This window comes from Sciurus carolinensis, chromosome 1 (genome assembly GCF_902686445.1).
Source record: "Sciurus carolinensis chromosome 1, mSciCar1.2, whole genome shotgun sequence".
Taxonomy (NCBI): domain Eukaryota; kingdom Metazoa; phylum Chordata; class Mammalia; order Rodentia; family Sciuridae; genus Sciurus; species Sciurus carolinensis.
Genome location: NC_062213.1, coordinates 95,407,477 through 95,426,310, shown reverse-complemented (window position 1 = coordinate 95,426,310; position 18,834 = coordinate 95,407,477). Strand labels below are relative to the sequence as shown.

Sequence of the window (18,834 nt, the reverse complement as noted above, 5' to 3'; positions counted from 1 at the left end):
GAAAGTAAAACTGTGGATAAAGGAGTACTACTGCATTATATTTCCTCAGTTTAAAAGACCTGAAGTAGTTTTTGTTTTCTTGATCATAATTCTTTTTCTCTTTCCTTCTTTCTTTTTTCTCCCCTCCTGGCGCCAGGGGTTGAACCTACGGGCGTTTAACAACACTGAACCACATCCCCAGCCCTTTTTATTTTTTATTTAGAGAGTTGCTTAGGGCCTCACTAAATTGCTGAGGCTGGCTTTGAACTTGCAACCTCCTGCCTCAGCCCTCTCAGAGACTGGGGTTACAGGCGTGCACCACCACACCCGACTTGATCATACTTCTTGACTTATGAAAATTGGACTTGTTAGGCCTGGACATGTAGCTCAGCAGGGGAGTGCTAACCTAAGCAGCCACAGGGCCCTGTGGGGGATCCTAGCACCAAAAAATCACAAATAAATAAAAATTAGGGCCTATCTGATTTATGAAAATTATGATATTCCTTCTTTAACAAGAAGTAATTTTAAGAGCCAGAAGTAATATCAAGAAGTAATTTTAAGAGCCAGAAGTAATATCAAGAAGTAATTTTAAGAGCCAGGTGTGGTGGTGTACACTTTTAATCCCAGCAATTTGGGAGGCAGAGGCAGAAGGATTGCAAATTCAAGGCAGCCTCAACAACTTGGAGAGAACCCTGTCTTTATAAAAAATAAAAAGGGTGAAGAAAAAAGAAAAAGAGACCGAGTATGTAGCTAAGTGGTAAAACAGCTCTGGCTTAAATCCTCAAAACCACCCCAAATAAATAAATAAATAAATAAATAAATAATGGACTGGAGATGTAGTCAGTGGTAGAGCACCCCTGGGTTTAATCCCCAGTACCAAAAATGAAAAAATAAACAAAAAAACCCACATTTTTTGAAATTTTTCTCCATTTCCATTTTTAAAAAATATGTAAATAAATAAAATCCATACAAAAATACGTAAAAGTTATAAGGTCACCACTCCTACTTTTCTCAACATGGCGCTGGTCAGCCTTCTCCTCCGGATTCTACCTCCCATCGCTGTTTCTGCCAGCGCCACGCCACACCCAATCAATATTCAACACCTCCATCTGAAACCAGCGGCCACGGGATTCGACCTATCAACTCTCACCCCGTTTCATGCCCCAACCAATCAGCCCACACCTGGCTCTATAGAAACACACTCCTTTCTGAATAAAGCGGAACTACTCCAGCACTTAGCTTTGGTGTGTGTCCGTGTGAAATTCTTTCAAAAGTAAATATATAAATGAATATATATATATATAATATAATTCTATATAATTCACTTGTTTACAACATACCATCTGAGAGTTTCCAGTGTACTCACAGGCAAGTGCGAACATTACAACTCAATTTTAGAACATTTCCATTATCTTGAAAATCAACCCTATTACCTTTAGTTATCACTAACTATCCCTCTAACTCTAGGTAACTATTCATCTACTTACTGTCTCCACAGATTTCCCTATGCTGGACTTTTCATATGAATGACATCATATAGTATGTAAGTTTTTGTGGTGGCTTTTCTCATTGACCATATTGTTTTCAAGGTTCATTCATATTATAGCCAAATGTCTTGGCAAAATAATATTTCACTGTATGGATATATTGCATTTTTATTTATCTGTTCACATTGATGGCCATTTGGGTTGTTTCCACCTTTTGACTGTTGTGAATAATATTACTGAAGACATTACTAGTACTAGATTTGTGTGTGTAAGAACCCAGAAACCACTGTGGACACAGGAACTCACACAAGAGAGTTTATTAAGCAAACAGACAGTGTGTCTCCCTGCAGGGTAAGAGAGAAAATGGAGGAGAGAGCATGAAAGCAAGGAGAGAGAGAGAGAGAGAGAGAGAGAGAGAGAGAGAGAGAGAGAGAGAGCATGAAAAAAAAATGGCAGGGAGCTATCCTTAAGCAGTCGAATTCCATGGGTTAACAGGGGACCAATAACAGAGAAGGAAGCTGACTGATGAACCAATAGCTAGCTAGGATGTTCACAGACTGACAAGAAGTTGGGAGGCGGGGAAATGACTGTAGACTTAAAAGGCGGGGGAGCAGTTTATATTTTATTATAGTGTGGACATATGTTTTCATTTCTCTTGGATATATATCTTAAAGAGTAGAATTGCAGGGTTATATGGCAACTCTATGTTTAATCAATTTGAGGAACTGCCAGGTTGTTTTCCAAAATGAGCACACCATTTCATATTTATTCCCACTAGCAGCAGATGAGGGTTTCAGTTTCTGCATATCTTCTCCAACACTCGTTATTGTCTGACACCCTCCACTTCCTGGGGATTGAATGCAGGGGCTCTCTACCACTGAGCTACATCCCCAGCCCTTTTTACTTTTTATTTATTCTGAGACAGGGTCTCACTAAGTTGCTCAGTCTGGCCTTGAATTTGCCAACCTCCTGTTTCAGCCTCCCAAGTAACTGAGATTATAGGCATGTATTACAGTGCTGGGTTTACTATTTCCATTTTATAAATAAGGAAAATGAAGTTCAGATAGATTATAGTTGTCCCAGGTCCCCAGTGGCCAATGGCAGAACTGGGTTTGAACTCAAGAATTTGCTTCTACATATATGATTATACATAAAGAGCTATGCATATATACATAACTACTAATGAACCAGTTTATGGATGCAAATGGAGTACATGATCAGCAATATAGAGAGTAGTTATTACTTAACACTTTCTACAAAAATCCAGAGTGTAATGTAGATTCTGCTGGGAAGTACAAGAGCAAACTATTCATAGGTACTTGTGAAATCCAAGTTTAGACCATCTTCCAGGAAAAGTGAAATGGCAGAGGTAGTGACTGCTGAAGCCTCAGCTTTGACATGACATCACTGTTGTCAGCAGAAGCAAACCTGAATCAACAGTTAGGTCTGCTAGTAAATGGTTCGTTCTGTAGACCTTAACACTAACCCTTGGGACTTCTTAGTAGGAGGCTCAGAGAGCATCTAATGACCATATTACATTTCCTTCTTTTATTTGTACTGGAGATTGAAACTGGGGGTGCTTAACCTCTGAACCATATCCCCAGCCCTTTTAATGTTTTATTTTGAGATAGGGTCTTGCTAAGTTGCTTAAGCCTTCACTAAATTGCTGAAGCTGGCCTGGAATTTGCAAAACTCCTGCATCAGCCTCCAGTCACTGGGATTATAGGTGTGCACCACCACCAAATTATATTTCAACCTGTTTATTTCACAGGTGATATAATGAACTGTAATTTTACTTAATATTTATTTATTTATTTATTGGTATCTGGCATTGAACCCAGGGATAATTAACCATGGCCCCAGTCCTATTTTTTTTTTTTTTTTTAATTTGAGACAGGGTCTTGCTAAATTGCTTAGGGCATTGCTAAATTGCTGAGGCTGGCTTTGAACTCACAATCCTCCTGCCTCAGCCTCCTGAGCTGCTAGGATTACGGGTGTGTACCACTGTGCCCAATACCATTCTGCTCTCTGTTTCTAAAACTTGGACTATTCAGGGACTATTTATATAAGTGAAATCATATAGTATTTCTGGCTTTTTCACTTAGCATAATGTCTTCAAGATTCATTCTTCTTGTGGGGTGTTGCCCCATGCCTGGAATCCCAGCAATTTGGGTGGCTGAGATAGGAAGATTGCAGGTCAAAGGCCAGCCACAGCAATTTAGCAAGGCCCTAAGCAACTTAGTGAGACCCTGTCTCAAAATTTGGAAAAAAAAAAGGGGGGTGGGGAGGGTTGGGAGGGCTGGGAATGTAGCTCAGTGGCAAAGTGCCCCTGGGTTAAATCTCCAGTATCAAAAGAGATTTATTCTTCTTGTAACATGGTTCAGATTTTCCTTCCTTTTTAGGGCTGAATAATGTTCCATTTGTGTGCACATATTTTATTTTGTTTTTCTATTCATCTATTGAGAGACATTTTACCCCCCACATTTTGGCAACTGTGAATAATGCTGCTATGATGCATTGCTGTTTCAGGGGGTGCTGGGTAAGTGCTCTATCACTGAGCTATAGTCCCCACTCTTGAATACTGCTGATATGAATATGTGTATACAAATGTTTGAGTCTCTGCTTCCAATTTTTTGTGTATATGCCCCAAACTCTGGATCACATGGCAGTATCATTTAATTTTAATCATGATGCTTCTTAGCAATTACAAAATCATAGCATTCTATAGGCATTACAAAAAGGGGAAGAAGCTTTAATAACCCCCGAGAATGTTGCAAAAAAAAAAAATTTCTATAGGTGATAAACTCACCTATACTGCAGCAGAAAGTGGATCAGAAAATGTGTTGAACTCAGCTGCAGATGGCAAACTGGGTGAGCCTGACCAACATTTTGCCAGGACGGGGGATGCTGCATTCCTCCAGTGTGAAAGTGAGGTCTCACCAGGCAGACTGGGAGTACTGGTCCCTGGCAGGGGCCTGAGGCGAGAAAGCACAACTGGTCAGAGGCACTGAGTTCTATGGATCAGAGAGGTGGGGCCCTCAGATGTCATACCTCTATCTGCCCGCACACCTCCTCCCAGGCTGATAAGAAAGGGGTAGGGGAAGTTTCAGAGAAGTTCTTCCTGTAATTATTAATGAACCAGGAGCTCTGGAGCTGACTCCAGCGCCAGAGGCCAAGGGAGAGGTCTGTACATTAGTCCAACCCCACCCCACTGAACTTCTTAGAATCATTCTTGACCCTAAGAGGGACTCACAAGGTGAGTTAAGGACAAAGCGTGCGGCTGGGTGTGGTGGTGCACACTGTAATTCCAGCAACTGGGAAGGCTGAGACAGGAGGATCTTGAGTTTAAACCTAGTCTCAGCAACTTAGAGAGACCTTAAGCAACTCAGTGAGACCCTGCCTCTAAATACAATACAAAACAACAACAAAAACAACAAAACACAAAAGGGCTGGGGATGTGGCTCAGTGGTTATGTGACCCTGGGTTCAATTCCCAGTACCAAAAAAAAGACAAGAAAAGGAAAAAGAACTGCTGTTTGTTTTAAACTTCAGTGGTTGAGAATGGCCTTGATGCATCAGCCCAGACCTCTGGAGGGTGGTGGTGGAGGGAATCAAAAAAGGACCACATGGCTGGGCATGGGGGTGAACACCTGTAATCCCACTGACCAGGGAGGCTGAGGCAGGAGGATTGAAAATTTGAGGCCAGCCTCAGCAATTTAGCAAGACCCTATCTTCAAAATAAAAAAAATAAAAAGGGCTGGAGATGTAGCTCAGTGGCAAAGTGCTATCGGGTTCAATCCCCAGTACCAAAAAGCAACCAATCAAACAACAATAAAACACCAGTCATGTAGGGGTCAGGTTGTCTGAGATCTTGTCTGCTGTTACTAACTGCACCATTTTCAGCAAACAACCTCACCTCTGAGGGGGGTCTCAGTTTCCATTCTGTAAAAGGAGAGAAAGAATAGATGACGATAAATGCTCTTGTGGATAGGAAACAATTTTATGTATTTATTTTATGAGGCCTCCCATAGGCTTTTGTCTTTGGCAAACTTTTAGAAGTTTAATTTCTTTAGGTCAGAGGTGAGAGAGGACTTGCTTGCTGGGGAGAGTCAGCCGAGAGCTTCTCCCTCTAGGGGAGACAGAAGGTAACTGCAAGGACGCTATGAGGGAGAGGGAGGAAAGTCTGCAGGCCCAGGGAGCTGGTGTCCCAAAGTCAGGTGCTGCTCTTCTACTCAGCCCTCCCAGACTTTGCAATCCCCAGTGTCTATGTCCTGCAGTGTCCTTGGTCTTGGGCCCACTGAGCCCTCGCTTAGTGAGAGGAGCCAGCAGCCAGACTTCAGTCTAGAGCTGACAATTAGCAGCTGTGGATTCTTGAACAAGTCATTTTGCCTCTGTGAGCCTCAGTCTATTCATCTGACAATATCTTCCAGCCCTTGGGGTTGAGAAGTTCAAAGACGACCATGTTTATAAAAGCTCCTTATAAGTAGCATGTTTACCCAAGAGAAGTGTCCTGGCTGAAGTCCTCCATGGGTCTGCTGCAGAATTACAGCAGCATGTCTGAAATCACTGGACCCAGGATGTTTGTTTCAGTCCCATCTGGTTCTCATTTCTATGTTTTTGGAGACCAGATACCTTCATTACCACCCTGCAATTCACCCTGGCACTCTAGGCAATTCCATGTTCCCCATGGCAGGATCTGCCAACCCCAAAGCTTTTGGCATCAGGAATCAGATCTGAAAACAGGCAGGCCAGGCTGAACTATATAGGTGTTTTCTTCCCTTCCTTATCAGTATTTTTCATAATAAGCTGAATGTTGCCCCAGAATTTTGAACTTCCACTGAGTGTAGAGTTCAGGGCTTTAAGAAGGTCAGAGAACTTGCTCAGAGCCCCAGGGGAGGTCAGGTCTCCCAGACAAAGGTCCTCACGAGGTGTCAGGCCCTGCTCAGCAGTGGTGATGCAGAGATAAGTTTGGAGGTGTGGCAGGCAAAGGAAGCAACCACAGTGGGAACCACTCTCCAGTCCTGCTGCAATCTCATTTCAAATAGCAGAGAGAGGGCTGGTGGTGGAAATATCGATCCTCCAACATGCCTTTCCTTCCCTATCTACAGGTGCGACTGAACCAAGCCCACCCAAACCAGCCCTCATTGTTCAGTGGGTCACTGCATGTGACAGGGTCTGCCTGGCATTGGTGATGGGAGTTCCCACAGAAAGATCCAGATGCCTGAGGTCTGAGGGCTGCATTTCAGAAGCTCTGTAGTTCCAGGCCAGGTCCTCTTGGATTGGGGGTTCCATCAGGCCACACCCTTTCAGTTGCCTGTTGATATGGGGTTAGAATCTGCCCAAAGCCCAAAGTGGAAAAACACATTCTAATAAGCAGTTGCAGGTCCAGAAACTTCTCAACTTAAACCTCATTTCAGCATTTTTCATTCTCTCCAAATTTGGCTCTGAGGCTACCCTATCAGCTTCAGGGGAAACTTGGTGGGTGCCTTCAAGAAGTCCCTTGCGGTTGCTCCTGAAAGCTAAGTGTAGTTTCTATCAAGTTGTGTGACATGCAGGTTGTGACATCTCACTGAGCACCTGTGGCCCAGGTGCTTAGATTTCTTCTCCTGGAATCTTCATAATAACCCTGTCCAGTATAAGCTTTTCTTATCTCTGACAGGTGAAGAAACTGAGATTCAGAGATTCTGAACAACAGTGATATACGCAGCAGGTGGTATGTCTGGATGGAAAGACTCTGTCAAAATCCAAAACCCAAAACGCCCCCTCCAATCCCCAGCAGCCTGAGAGGAACAACTGCGCAGAGAGAACCTAACCTTTTGTGATAGTTTTCCAATGCCTAAGTCTTACTTGGGATCAATTAAATCAGAATCTCTGGAGGTCGGGTTCAGACATCTGTGTGGTTCCCCAGACGATTCCATTGGGCAACCCGGGCTGCCAAGCACTGCTTCCCTATAACGGTGAGGCACCTCGCCTCTACCACTGCTCTCCAGGTGCGCCTTTCACAGTGTAAACCAGTTCACGAAACCAAAACTCAAAACCGAGTCAGTGGTGGCTAACTCCCCTTCCCTCATCAACAAAATTCGGGAGGGGCCCTGGTAAGGCTCGAGATCCTCTGCCCTCCCTGCTCAGGTGCGGCGCAGAGGCAGGAAGCCACCCCCTCCAGTCGCCGGTGCGATGGGCGGTTGCGCCATACGCTCTAGCTTTCGTAATTGCACACTGGGACGGCCAAGAGACACTCTAGAGCGAGTTCCTCAAATGTTTTCCTGCGTTGCCAGGACTGTCCGCTGCTCTGAGTCATGTGCAAGTGGGAAGTTGCACTGACATCGAGCCGGGCCAGAGGGAACTGAGTTGGGCGCTCCACGGGGCCGAGGGACTGACTCCTAGTGTGTGCTGAGTGCGGTCCCGGAGGGACTTGAACCTACCCGCTAGACCTCCCGTTGCTCCGCCCCGGCCCGGCAGCCCACCCACCTGCCTTTCTGGGACCACGGGGCGTTAGCCGAGAAGGAAGCATGCTGGCCTTCTACGCTCTGCTGGCCGCTCTTCTTGCGGCGCCCGAGGCAGTGCTGGCCTCAGGGGACTGCTCCGCACTGGGTAAGGGTTTCAAGCGCACCTGGAGGGCTGGGGCCTCTGGTGGGTGGGGGAAACAGCCGTGGCCGCCAAAGACTGGGGTTGCGGGGTGGGGGCGGAGGCTGGAAGGAGGAAAGGAAGTGTGGTCGCTCCCCTTTTTCGTGGCTAGCTTAGGTCTCGGCGGACACAAGTTGCCAGAACAGGGCTGACCCAGCAGTGCCCACGCTACGGTGCTTGGTGCGCCCCCTGCTGCGTATTACTCCTTTGACCGAGCGGTGTCTGTTCTCTTGCCTGTATCTTGGGAAGCTACCTGAGGTCTATGTACAGGACAAGGAACCTGACCCCGTGGTTCCTTCCCAGTGCCCCCATGAATCTTTACACGACTGCATCTCCAGTTATTCTAAGTGGAGATGCTGGAGAGGGCGCTCTAGCAGGGTGGTGTTCCCCTCTGTATATCCTTTGTACCAGCGCCCCTTTTTTTCCCTTCCACTTTAGCGGGGGCACCTCGCCTGGTTCTACCCCAACCCCCTGGGTGTACGTGTGGATGACAGTGTCCTGGTTGTGAAGTCTGACATGGGCGCTGAGTCACGAATTCTCCCGCCGCACGCACTCGCCTCAGGGGGCATCAGCTCTGGCAAGCCAAGTGTCCTGGTCCTGGGAGTTTAAGTGAGTGGGCAGCAAGGAATTGGAACGTTCAGGAGTTGACCTGCGCTGGGTATCCTGTTCAGACTAGAGAGTGAGGGGCGGGAGATGGGGTAGGGGCACTCAGTGCCCCTGTGGACTGCACTCTGCCCTGACTGCCAGGTCTTTCTATGGGTTCTGGCTACGAGCCCAGCTGCCTGTCTGGTCTCTCCTCTAGAGGAACCGGGCAACTGCTTCTCCAAAGGTTTATTTTAGGGTCTGAGGGCTTCTTTGAGGACACAGCGGAAAACCAAGGGGCAGCGAGTAGGCATTTGGAACAGATGGCTGGAGAGACAGCGGCTCTGGCTTTCACTGCTTGTACCACACTGAGCTCCTTCCTGGGTGAACAACTTTTTAGATTTGTCCCTGCAGGGGAGCTAAAGTTCCACACAGGTGGAAGATGGGCTGGAATGCCTCTCTTAGGGAGACCCTGTCTCAAAATATAAAATAAAAAGGGCTGGGCTGGGGAGATAGCTCAGTCAGTAGAGTGCTTGCCTTGCAGAAAGTAACTCTCTTTGCTTTCTGGATGTTTGTGGTCTTTGAGTTTGGAAGAGAAAAGTTATTGCAGTAACTGCCATTGTTGATGGAGAACATGGTTTACACATCTTTTCCTTCCCCTTCCCTCTCTCTCCACCCCCTTCCTCCTCCATATATATATATATATATATATATATATATATATATATATATATATTTCTGCTGGGGTTTGAACCCAGAGGACTTTACCACTGGGCTATATCCCCAAATTTTAATTCTGAGACAGGGCCTTGTTAACTTGCTGAGGTTGCTTTTGAACTTGGAATCCTCCTGTGTTGCTGGGATTACAGGCATGCACAATATGCCTGGCTACAGGTTTTTATTTTGTTGGTACCAGGGTTTGCTAAATCACTGAGCCATATCCCCCCCACTTTTTTTTTTTGGTGCTGGGGATCGAACCCAGGGCCTTGTGCTTGCAAGGCAAGCACTCTACTGACTGAGCTATCTCCCCAGCCCAGCCCTTTTTATTTTATATTTTGAGACAGGGTCTCCCTAAGTTGCTTAGGGCCTTACTTATTTTCTGAGGCTGGCTTTGAATTCCTGATCCTCCCGCCTCAGCCTCCCAAGCCACTGGGATGACAGGTGTGCATCATCATACCTGACTTCACTTTGATGATGCTATAGGTTTTTAATTCTCCACTGGATCTACTAAAACTTTGAAAGAGGAGACTTTGGTTCAGAGAGGTTGAGTTGGGAAGTTGTCAAGCCTACTTGATGGAGGCTTACTCCTCCCGTGGCTCTATGCTTTACTGTGGCAGAACCCTAAGACTCCCAAATGTATAGCTAGACCAGCGGACAGAGCTAAGAATATTTAGGGGCAAGCTGAGAGTCACTGAATGCTGGGTCAGAAGAGACTGAGCAAGGGGAAGTGGAAGGCAAGGCTTGACCTTAGTGGAATCATAAGGATGCAAGGCAGGGCTGAGCCCTTCCCAGCTTCCCCAGGGAGGGAGCAGGACTCTGCTGCCGGCCTCTGTTACTACTCACACCACTCCCCCAGGGCACCTGTTCTGGGAGGTTGCTGCTGGAGCCACTGCTTCCTTTGGCTTCTAAGTAGTTGCAAGGCACTTTATGGACAGTCATTTGTGCTCAGTTCTGCTTCCCTGGTGCTCAGAAAACATGGGCAAGGGCATCTCATGACAGAGAGTTTGAAAAAGGAAGAAATGAGAGTTTGGGGAGGAAGTGAAAGTCCTCCCAGCTCAGAAGGAAAATGCAGAGAAGTAGACATACACAGCTCTTCTCCCACACCCACACAGACTCGGCCCACAAACTGGAGAGCAAAAATAAAGCAATTGTACAGGAAGCATGGAGCAAATGACTGTGAGATAGCTCGCTTAAGAGAAATGAGGAGCAGAGGAGGGTAGCCGAGGCTGGAGCTGGCCCAGAGGGGAAACCCAGGCCCTCCTGGGCTGTGGAGCTCACAGAGTCCGGAGGCATGCTTTCCCTAGGATTAGGGATTAACTGCCACTCCCATGTCCAGTTGCTGCCAGGATTCCTAAGCATCCTTACCTAGGAGTTAGGGCCCTGGACCAGCTGGGAGTTAGGCTTTAGCTCCAACATTAGGCTAGAAGGCCTGGACATGGGTCATTCAAGTTCCCTCTTCGGTGCAAGAAAATACACAAAACAAGCATGTATATCTCTCTTTAAGTATTGCAAAGTCTGGTTCAGACATCTAAATTTTCCTTTAGGGCAAACTCTTCCTTCCTGCTTCCTACAACCTACTTGTATTCCTACGTTCACCTTAAATCAGTGTTTTCCAGAAGGATTGTTCTGAGTCTATCATGAGATTTGGTGTATGTGTTGGGTAGGTGGAGCTGATTCTCAGCTCCCACCCCAGATTAATCGGTTGATTGATGGATACTGGGGATTGAACCCCAAGGAGCTCTGCTACTGAGCTGTACCTCCAGCTAAGTTGCTGAGGCTGGCCTTGAACTTGAGATCCTCTTGCCTTAGCCTCCTGAGTAGCTAGGATTACAGATGTGCACCACTAGACCTGGCTCATGCCTGATTTATTAAATATGAATATCAGGGATGAGTTTTGAAAAAAAAATTTTAAACAAACTGCCCCTTGTGATTCTTAGGCACTATCAGGGTTGAGAACATCTGCCTAAATGGTGTGATTGAGGGACTAAATAAACGCCCTCCTCCATGAGGCTCCCAGCTGCCAGAAGTCTGTCCTCACTCTGGCTCTGTCCCTTGTTTATCACTGCAACAAACATTTTTTTTTGAGTCCCTGGAAAGCCCATGAGGCCTCTGTGGGATCAGCCACACGACTCCACCCTAAAAAGAGTCTGAAAATGGTCAAGTGTAAATCCTGAAAAGGACAGAGAAAAATGCAGTCTTTTTGACCTGCCTGCTTGGTACCAACTCCTCACAGACAAATTCTCTAGGGAGGTGGCTAGAAAGAAGTGACCCTGATAGAGGATATGACCTCAAGTCACCAAAAGCACTGACCTGACTCCATTAACTCATCTGAACCCTCAGCAAACAAGGTAAACAAGTATTCCCCTCATGGGGTATTTGTAGGGTTACCCAGAGTAGCCTAGGTGCTCACTGCTATAAGTAGGCACCCCTTCCTTCTGCTCACCCTTCCCTTTCCCTCCAGGCTTGCATGCCACAGACCCACCATCCAAACTATTCCGTTACCAACTCTAATCGAGGTTCAGAGCTGTCTAATATGTTAGCCATTTAAATTTAAATAAATTAAAATTAAATCAAATCATGGGGCTTGGTGGTGCATGCCTATAATTCCAACAACTGTAGAGACTGAGACAGGATAGCAAGTTTGAGTCCAGCCTTAGCAACTTAGACCATGCCCTCCATAAAATAAATAAAATAAAATAAAATAAGATTGGGGATGTGACTCAGTGGTTCAATCCCTAGTACCAAAACAAAACAAAACAAAAAAACAAAAATTAAAAATTAAACCAAATAAAAAATTTAGTTCTTTGGTTGCATTAGCCACATTTCAAATATCAGTACCCACATGTATTGGATAGCCCAGGTATAGAACATTCCCACCCCCAGTGAAAGTTCTACTGGGCAGTCCTAATCTGTTTCTTCAGAGGTTCCTGCCTTCTTTTCCTTTCTTCCTTCATTTTTTTCTTGGTGCTGGGGATTGAACCCAGGGCCTTGTGTGTGCTAGGCAAGCTCATTCTGCACAGGTAATGGCTGAGCCAGACAGACAAATCTCTGCCACACTCTGCCATGTATAGCCTTGGGCAAGTGATTTAATCTCTCTGAGACTCCATGTTACTATCTGGAAAATACATAAAAAATTATACAACTGGCCCTCTTTCTCTGCAGATTCCACATACAGGGATTCAACCTAAGTATATTGAAAAGTACTAGAAAAAAAATGCCCCCATACTGAACATGTATAGGATTTACCCCCACTTTTTCATTATTCCTTAAATAGTATAGTTATAACAAGTATTCATATAGCATTTACATTGTTAGGTATTATAAGTACTGGAGGGATGATTTAAAGTATATGGGAGGATGTGAATGGGTTATATGCAAATACTTATCATTTTGTATAACAGACTTGAACAACCACAGATTTTGGTATCTGAGGGGGTCCTGGAACTGAGGATGACTATACTACCTCACAGGGTGGTATGAGGATTAAATGGACTAAGAATATTTTAGATGGCATTTTTAGAAAAGTTCCCAGCACCAAGCAAACATTTGAATATGTAAGTGCAGTTAAGCCATGATCCGTGGTACACGTCTGCAATCCCAGAGACCTGGGAGACTGAGGCAGAAGGATCCCAAGTTCAAAGTCAGCCTCAGCAACTCAGGGAGGGCCGAAGCAACTTAGTGAGACCCTGTCTCAAAATAAAAATGTAAAAAGGGATGGGGATATGGCTCAGTGGTTAAGCCCCCTTGGGCTCAATCCCTAGTACTAAAATAAAATAAAAAAAGTAAAAAGATCTGGGGATGTCGTTCAGTGGCAGAGTACCCCAGGTTCAGTCCCCAGTACTGCAAAAATAAAAATGCAGTTAATCATTTATTCATTCCAAAATTTTATTTTGAGCTCCAACTGTGTTGCAGGCACAATTCTAAGAGCTGAGATGCAGCAGTGAACAAAACAGACAAAAGTCCCTGGCTTATTGGAGCTTCCTTCTAGCAGTGGAAACAACAGGATGTAAATTAAATAATAGTATAATAGCAACTAGTGCTCAGGGGGACATAGCCTGGGAGGGAGAGTGGCACCGTGTGTGTGTTAGGGGAGGGTGTGATGCAGAATTGATATGTTAGGGCAGGTTTTGCTGATGGATAATGTTTGAGTGAAAGCCTGAGGGAAATATGAAAATATTTGGAGATTTCCTGTGCTCCCCATCTTGGGCAGGAAAATTCCTGCCTCCTCTGAAACAATATATCCTACTTGAGGGCCTGTTATGTTCTGGGGCAGAGGGTTCTGTAGGGATACACAAGTGTTCCCTGCTCCAGAGAAGCTCCAGGGGTATCTCTGAGGAGAGAAGGCCTCAGCCATTTAGCTCTGTGGACACCAACTGAGCAGGGATATGCTAAATGTCACATCATTAACTCTCAATGAGATACTAAGTTTTTTTTTTTAGTACTGGGAATTGATCCCAGAGGAGTTTTACCACTGGGCCACATCCACAGCCCTTTTTAATTTTTATTTTAAGATAGGGTCTCACTAAATTGCTTAGGTCCTCCCTAATTTGCTGAGGTTGGCCTTGAACTTGTGATCCTCCTGCCTCAGCCTCCTGAATTGCTGGGATTACAGGTGTGTGCCACCATGTGCGGCTGAGGTATAAGTCTTTTAAAGAGAAATTATTTACTCTGGTACTGGAGATTGAATGCAGATATGCTCTACCACTGAACTACATTATAGCCTGTTTTTTAATTTTTAATATTGAGACAGGGTCTTGCTAAATTGCCCAGGCTGTCCTCAAACTTGTGATCTTCTTAAAAGCTAGCCTTCCTAATAGCTAGAACACAGACAGGCATCTCTACCGCCAGCCCAAAGAGAGTTTTTGAGGGCCGGAGTGGCCAGCTAAGGCAAAGAAAGACTTTAAGCCTCAGACCCTTGGCATCCTTGGGGAGTGACTTTTGGGAAGTCAATCTATGTGCTCTGCCCACTCCCCTTGCCTTGAGATCCAGAGGTGTCAGAAGTCCCTAGCAGTGTGAAAACCTTTTCTGCTACAGTCCTGGGCTGGGGTTTCACTTTTAACTGAAACTCAGCAGACTACCTCCCTCCCATCTGTCTCTTGCTAACTCTATGCAGTGACTTCTATCCCCAGGTGTGTGCTCTGGAGGCCCTGCATCCAGGCTTTCCCCCAGCACCTGTTCTCCAACTCACTTCCCTCTCTACCTCTGAAGCTCCTTTCGAAAAAGCATTCTTTGGCCTTCCTCTCAGTAACTGACAATTTATGGAGTGCTAACTGTGTGTAAGGAACTGTGCCAAGCCTTTGTACATGTGATCTGCTTTCTTCTTAACAGCCTTAGGTGAGAGAGCGCAAGTACCCAGACCTAGGTGGGGTGGGCTACAAACAGTACAACAGGTTTTGTTGGAAGGGAAGATCAGAGATCAATTTGGAAATTGAGATTAGACCACCAAAAGAGCACACTTACAGGGAGCTGGATACAGGAGTCAGGAATCAGGAATGAGGACTGAGCTTACGCATGGATGTGGGGATCATCCACAGGCAGATGCTGTTTTAAGTCCTGACACTGGCTGTGATCACCTTGGGCAATTTGGCTGTGGGCACCTTGTGGATGATGGAGAAAAGAGGCTCAGGGTCTGAGACCTCAGGAGAGAAATGGGGAGAGTTGTGGTCCTGAAAGCCATGTGAAGACAGTGTACCCAAGAAGAGGGAGAAACCGTTGTCTGAGCGCTGAGAGGTCAGGCAGGAGGACCAAGTTTGATTTAGCAACAGGCAGGCCACTGGTGGTATCTTGACCTGAGAAGCTCTGGTGAAAGGACAGGGGTCCAAAGGAGAACAGGAGAGCCCAGGGAGGTGGCACACACCTCTAATCCCAGTGACTCAGGAGCTGAGGCAGGAGGATCACACATGTGAGACCAGCCTGGGCAATTTAGCAAGACCCTGTCTCAAAATAAAAAGTAAAAAAGTTGGGGGTGTGGATTCCATGGTAGAGCACCCCTGGCTTCAATCTCTAGTACATGTCCCTCCCAAAGAAAGTAAAAAAAAAGAGAGAGAACACCGGGAGGGAAACTGGAAACAGTAGGTGTAGGCAACACTTTCGAGGATGATAACTGCAAATGAATGGCCTGTTCATTGGCCAAAGTACAGTTTAACCGAAGGGGAGGTGTTTTTTTTTTTTTTTTTTTTTAGAGGAGTGAAATAACAGCATGTTTACATGCTGATGAAAAGGATCTCATATAGACCAAAACACTGATAGAGAGGTGTCCTTGTGTAAGCTAAAGGAAACAGGCTCAGAGAGGTTTAGTAACTGGCTCAAGCTCACACATCAAGGAAGTGACAGAAGTGGGGGGACCAAGGTTTTTTTACTACATCATGTATGTTGTCAACAATCCCCACTCTTCCCAGGATAGAGGGACCGCAAAGTCATTTCTCTTCCCAGTGTCTTCATTAGAGACTCACTGCACCATACCTATTGGTGTGAGTGGGACAGCCCCTTCTTGCCCTAGGAAGTACCTATTGCCCTTCCTCGCTTCCCTTGGTTCTAGAAATTGAACCCAGAGGCACTTTACTACTGAGCTACATCCTTAGTCCTTTCTATTTATTTTTATTTTTATTTTATTTTATTTTTTCGCGGTACTGGGAATTGAACTTAGGGCCTTGTGCTTGCAAGGCAAGCACTCTACCAGCTGAGCTATCTCCCCAGCCCTCCTTTTTATTTTTTGAGACAGAGTCTTGCTAAATTGCTGAGTCTGGCTTGAATTTGGGATTCTTCTGCCTCAGCCTCCAGAGCAGCTGGGATTATAGCAGGCACTGCTACATCCAGCAGGCTGCCTTCTAAGTGTTGAAGAATACCAAAATCCATGCATGTTTCAGTCACTGCACTGTGGTCCCCTCCTTCTCCCCAACACCCCATGTACATTCGGATCACTTTTAATCAGGGGATTGTTTTGTAACCACATATTATAAATGAGTTTTCTTTGTATCCGAGAGGTACCTGGTGTAACAGAGAAAACAGCTTTGGTTTCAGGCTAACTCCTTGATGTCTCCTTTCTGTCCACTTTTCCTTTGGGAAAGTCACTTTAGGACTTCAGGTATATTGATACCTCCTGAGGTTGTAACAAGCAAAAGTGAGTACTTGATAGCTGTTCCCCATCCTAAGAGCTATTTTGATGAGAGAAGAGGGAGTATGTCATTTGAAGACTTTGTCAAAGGAAAGGGGACAGGCACCAATGAATTGCGAGTAATAATTACAATTGCTCAAGTTTTTGAGAGGTTACATCTTCTGACTGAAGATAGTGTCAAGGTTTTTACTTTGAAATGAATGTGAACCTCATAGTAACATTTTGTGGTAGGTAATTATTTCCATTATGTGGACGGCAAACGTGAGATCTAGAGAGGTTGAGAAACTAGCCTGAGGTCATACAGCAAGTGAGTGACAGAGCTAGGTTTGGAACTTAGATATGTGGCTTGAACTCTTTTTCTTTTTTGGGGGGGCAAGAAGTGGGTCTTGAACTCTTGACCATGGCACCCAGTGGACTATAGAGTTCATTTGTTTTTATTAAATGGAGAACTTCGTAGTGGAGGGCAGTGGTTCATACTTGTAATCCCAGATATTCAGGAGACTGAGGAAGGAGGATTACAAGTTCTTGGCAATTTAGTGAGATCCTCTCTCAAAATAAAAATTAAAAAGGTATGCATGTTAGCTCAGTGGTAGAGCACCCCTGGGTTCAATCACCATATATATATGAATGTGTGTGTGTGTGTGTGTGTATATATATAACTTTATTTTTTTGGTACTGGGGAGTGAATCCAGGGGTGCTTAACCACTGGGTCACATCTCCAGCCCTTTTTTGTATTTTATTTAGAGACAGGGTCTCCCTGAGTTACTTAGGACCTCGCTGTTGCTGAGGCTGGCTTTGAACTCAAGATCTTCCTGCCTCAGCCTCCCTAACCTGGCCCTCAGTATTGCAAAACAAACAAAAACTTTCTCTCTCTCTCTCTTGAATTTCATTGCATGGTATACAGAATTTATTTATCTAGACCGCTTTGATGGACATTTAGTTGTTTCCCACCTTGCTATTATAGACAGTGTTGTAGGGAATAACATCACATCCCTCATGTGGCATGAGTGCATATCCTACAGGATAAAGTCCTCCAAGTGGGGTTGGTGGGTCAAAAGCCATGTGGTTTATAATTTTTTTTTTGGTACCAGGCATTGAACCCAGGGGCTGTTAACCACTGAGCCACATTCCTGGCCCTTTATTTTTTACTTTTAATTTTGAGACAAGGTCTTACTAGGTAGCTTAGGGCCTTGCTAAATTGCTGACACTGGCTTTGAACTAGCGATCCTCCTGCATCGGCCGCCCAAGTCATGATTTATAATTTTGGGAGAGAATAAAAGTTATACCAGTTTATACTCCTTGTGACAATGTGATGTCCTCATACTTCTTCCACTGTTATTAAGCTGGTATCTACCTAGAAATTGATATCTGTGTGGAATTAATTTGCATTTAATTTACATGAATGAGATTAGATTTTTTCCATGTGTAACAGGCTTTAGCATAATTTATTTATATAATCTGTCTGTTCACAATCATTGTTCATTTTTCATTGGGTTCTTTCTTTTCTTTTTTTGGTACTTGGGATTGAACTCAGGGGCACTCAACCACTGAGCCACATCCCCAGTCCTTTTTTGTGTTTTATTTAGAGACAGAGTCTCACTGAGTTGCTTAAAGCCTGCTAAATTGCTGAGGTTGGCTTTGACCTCTTGGTCCTCCTGCCTCATCTTCTTGAGTCACTGGGATTACAGGCATGTGCCACCATGCCCGGTGAACCACATGAATGGGGGCAAATCAATTGTCTTTTGACTTTAATTTTTGTTAGTTGGGGTTAGTTTTTGTCATGCAGATTTTTGTTTTTAAACTGTAGTTGTATTTTTGGCTTCTAGGTTTTGTGTCATACTTAATAAGCTCTTCCTCATGTCAATAGTGAGTTCTGTGTTTTTTTGTAGTTGTAAATGGACAGCATGCCTTTATTGTATTTATATGTTTTTTAAATGTGGTGCTGAGGATCGAACCCAGTGCCTCACACATGCTAGGCAAGCGCTCTGCCACTGAACTATACAGCTCCACTCTAGTCAATAGTGTGTGTGTTTTTTTAATATTCATTTTTTGGTTGTAGGTGAACACAATACCTTTATTTTATTTTTATGTAGTGCTGAGGATCAAACCCAGGGCCTCAAGCATGCTAGGCGATCGCTCTACCACTGAGCCACAACCCTACCCCCTCAATAGTGTTTTAAAAGATTCTCCTTTTCCTTTCGGTGCTTTGAAGTTTTCTAAAATGTTGTTGTTGTTATTATTATTTTGTAGTGAGGATTGAACCCAGGGATGCTCTACCAATGAGCTCCATTCCCAGCCCTTTTTATGTTGAGACAGGGTGCCCAGGCTG

The 18,834-nt window shown here is 44.9% G+C and overlaps 1 protein-coding gene across 2 annotated transcripts in view; it reads left to right on the top strand.

Annotated features, from left to right (window-relative positions):
* The first annotated feature begins 7,693 nt into the window (after positions 1–7,693).
* Positions 7,694–18,834, top strand: part of Il6r (interleukin 6 receptor) — a 55,408-nt gene continuing 44,267 nt past the window's right edge. The window contains exon 1 of one of the 2 annotated variants that reach the window (XM_047555749.1): positions 7,694–8,056. In XM_047555749.1, coding sequence (XP_047411705.1) covers positions 7,975–8,056 — 82 coding nt within the window. In that variant the 5' untranslated portion in view covers positions 7,694–7,974. The remainder of the gene's footprint in view (positions 8,057–18,834) is intronic. The other variant, XM_047555753.1, reaches the window with a different exon arrangement.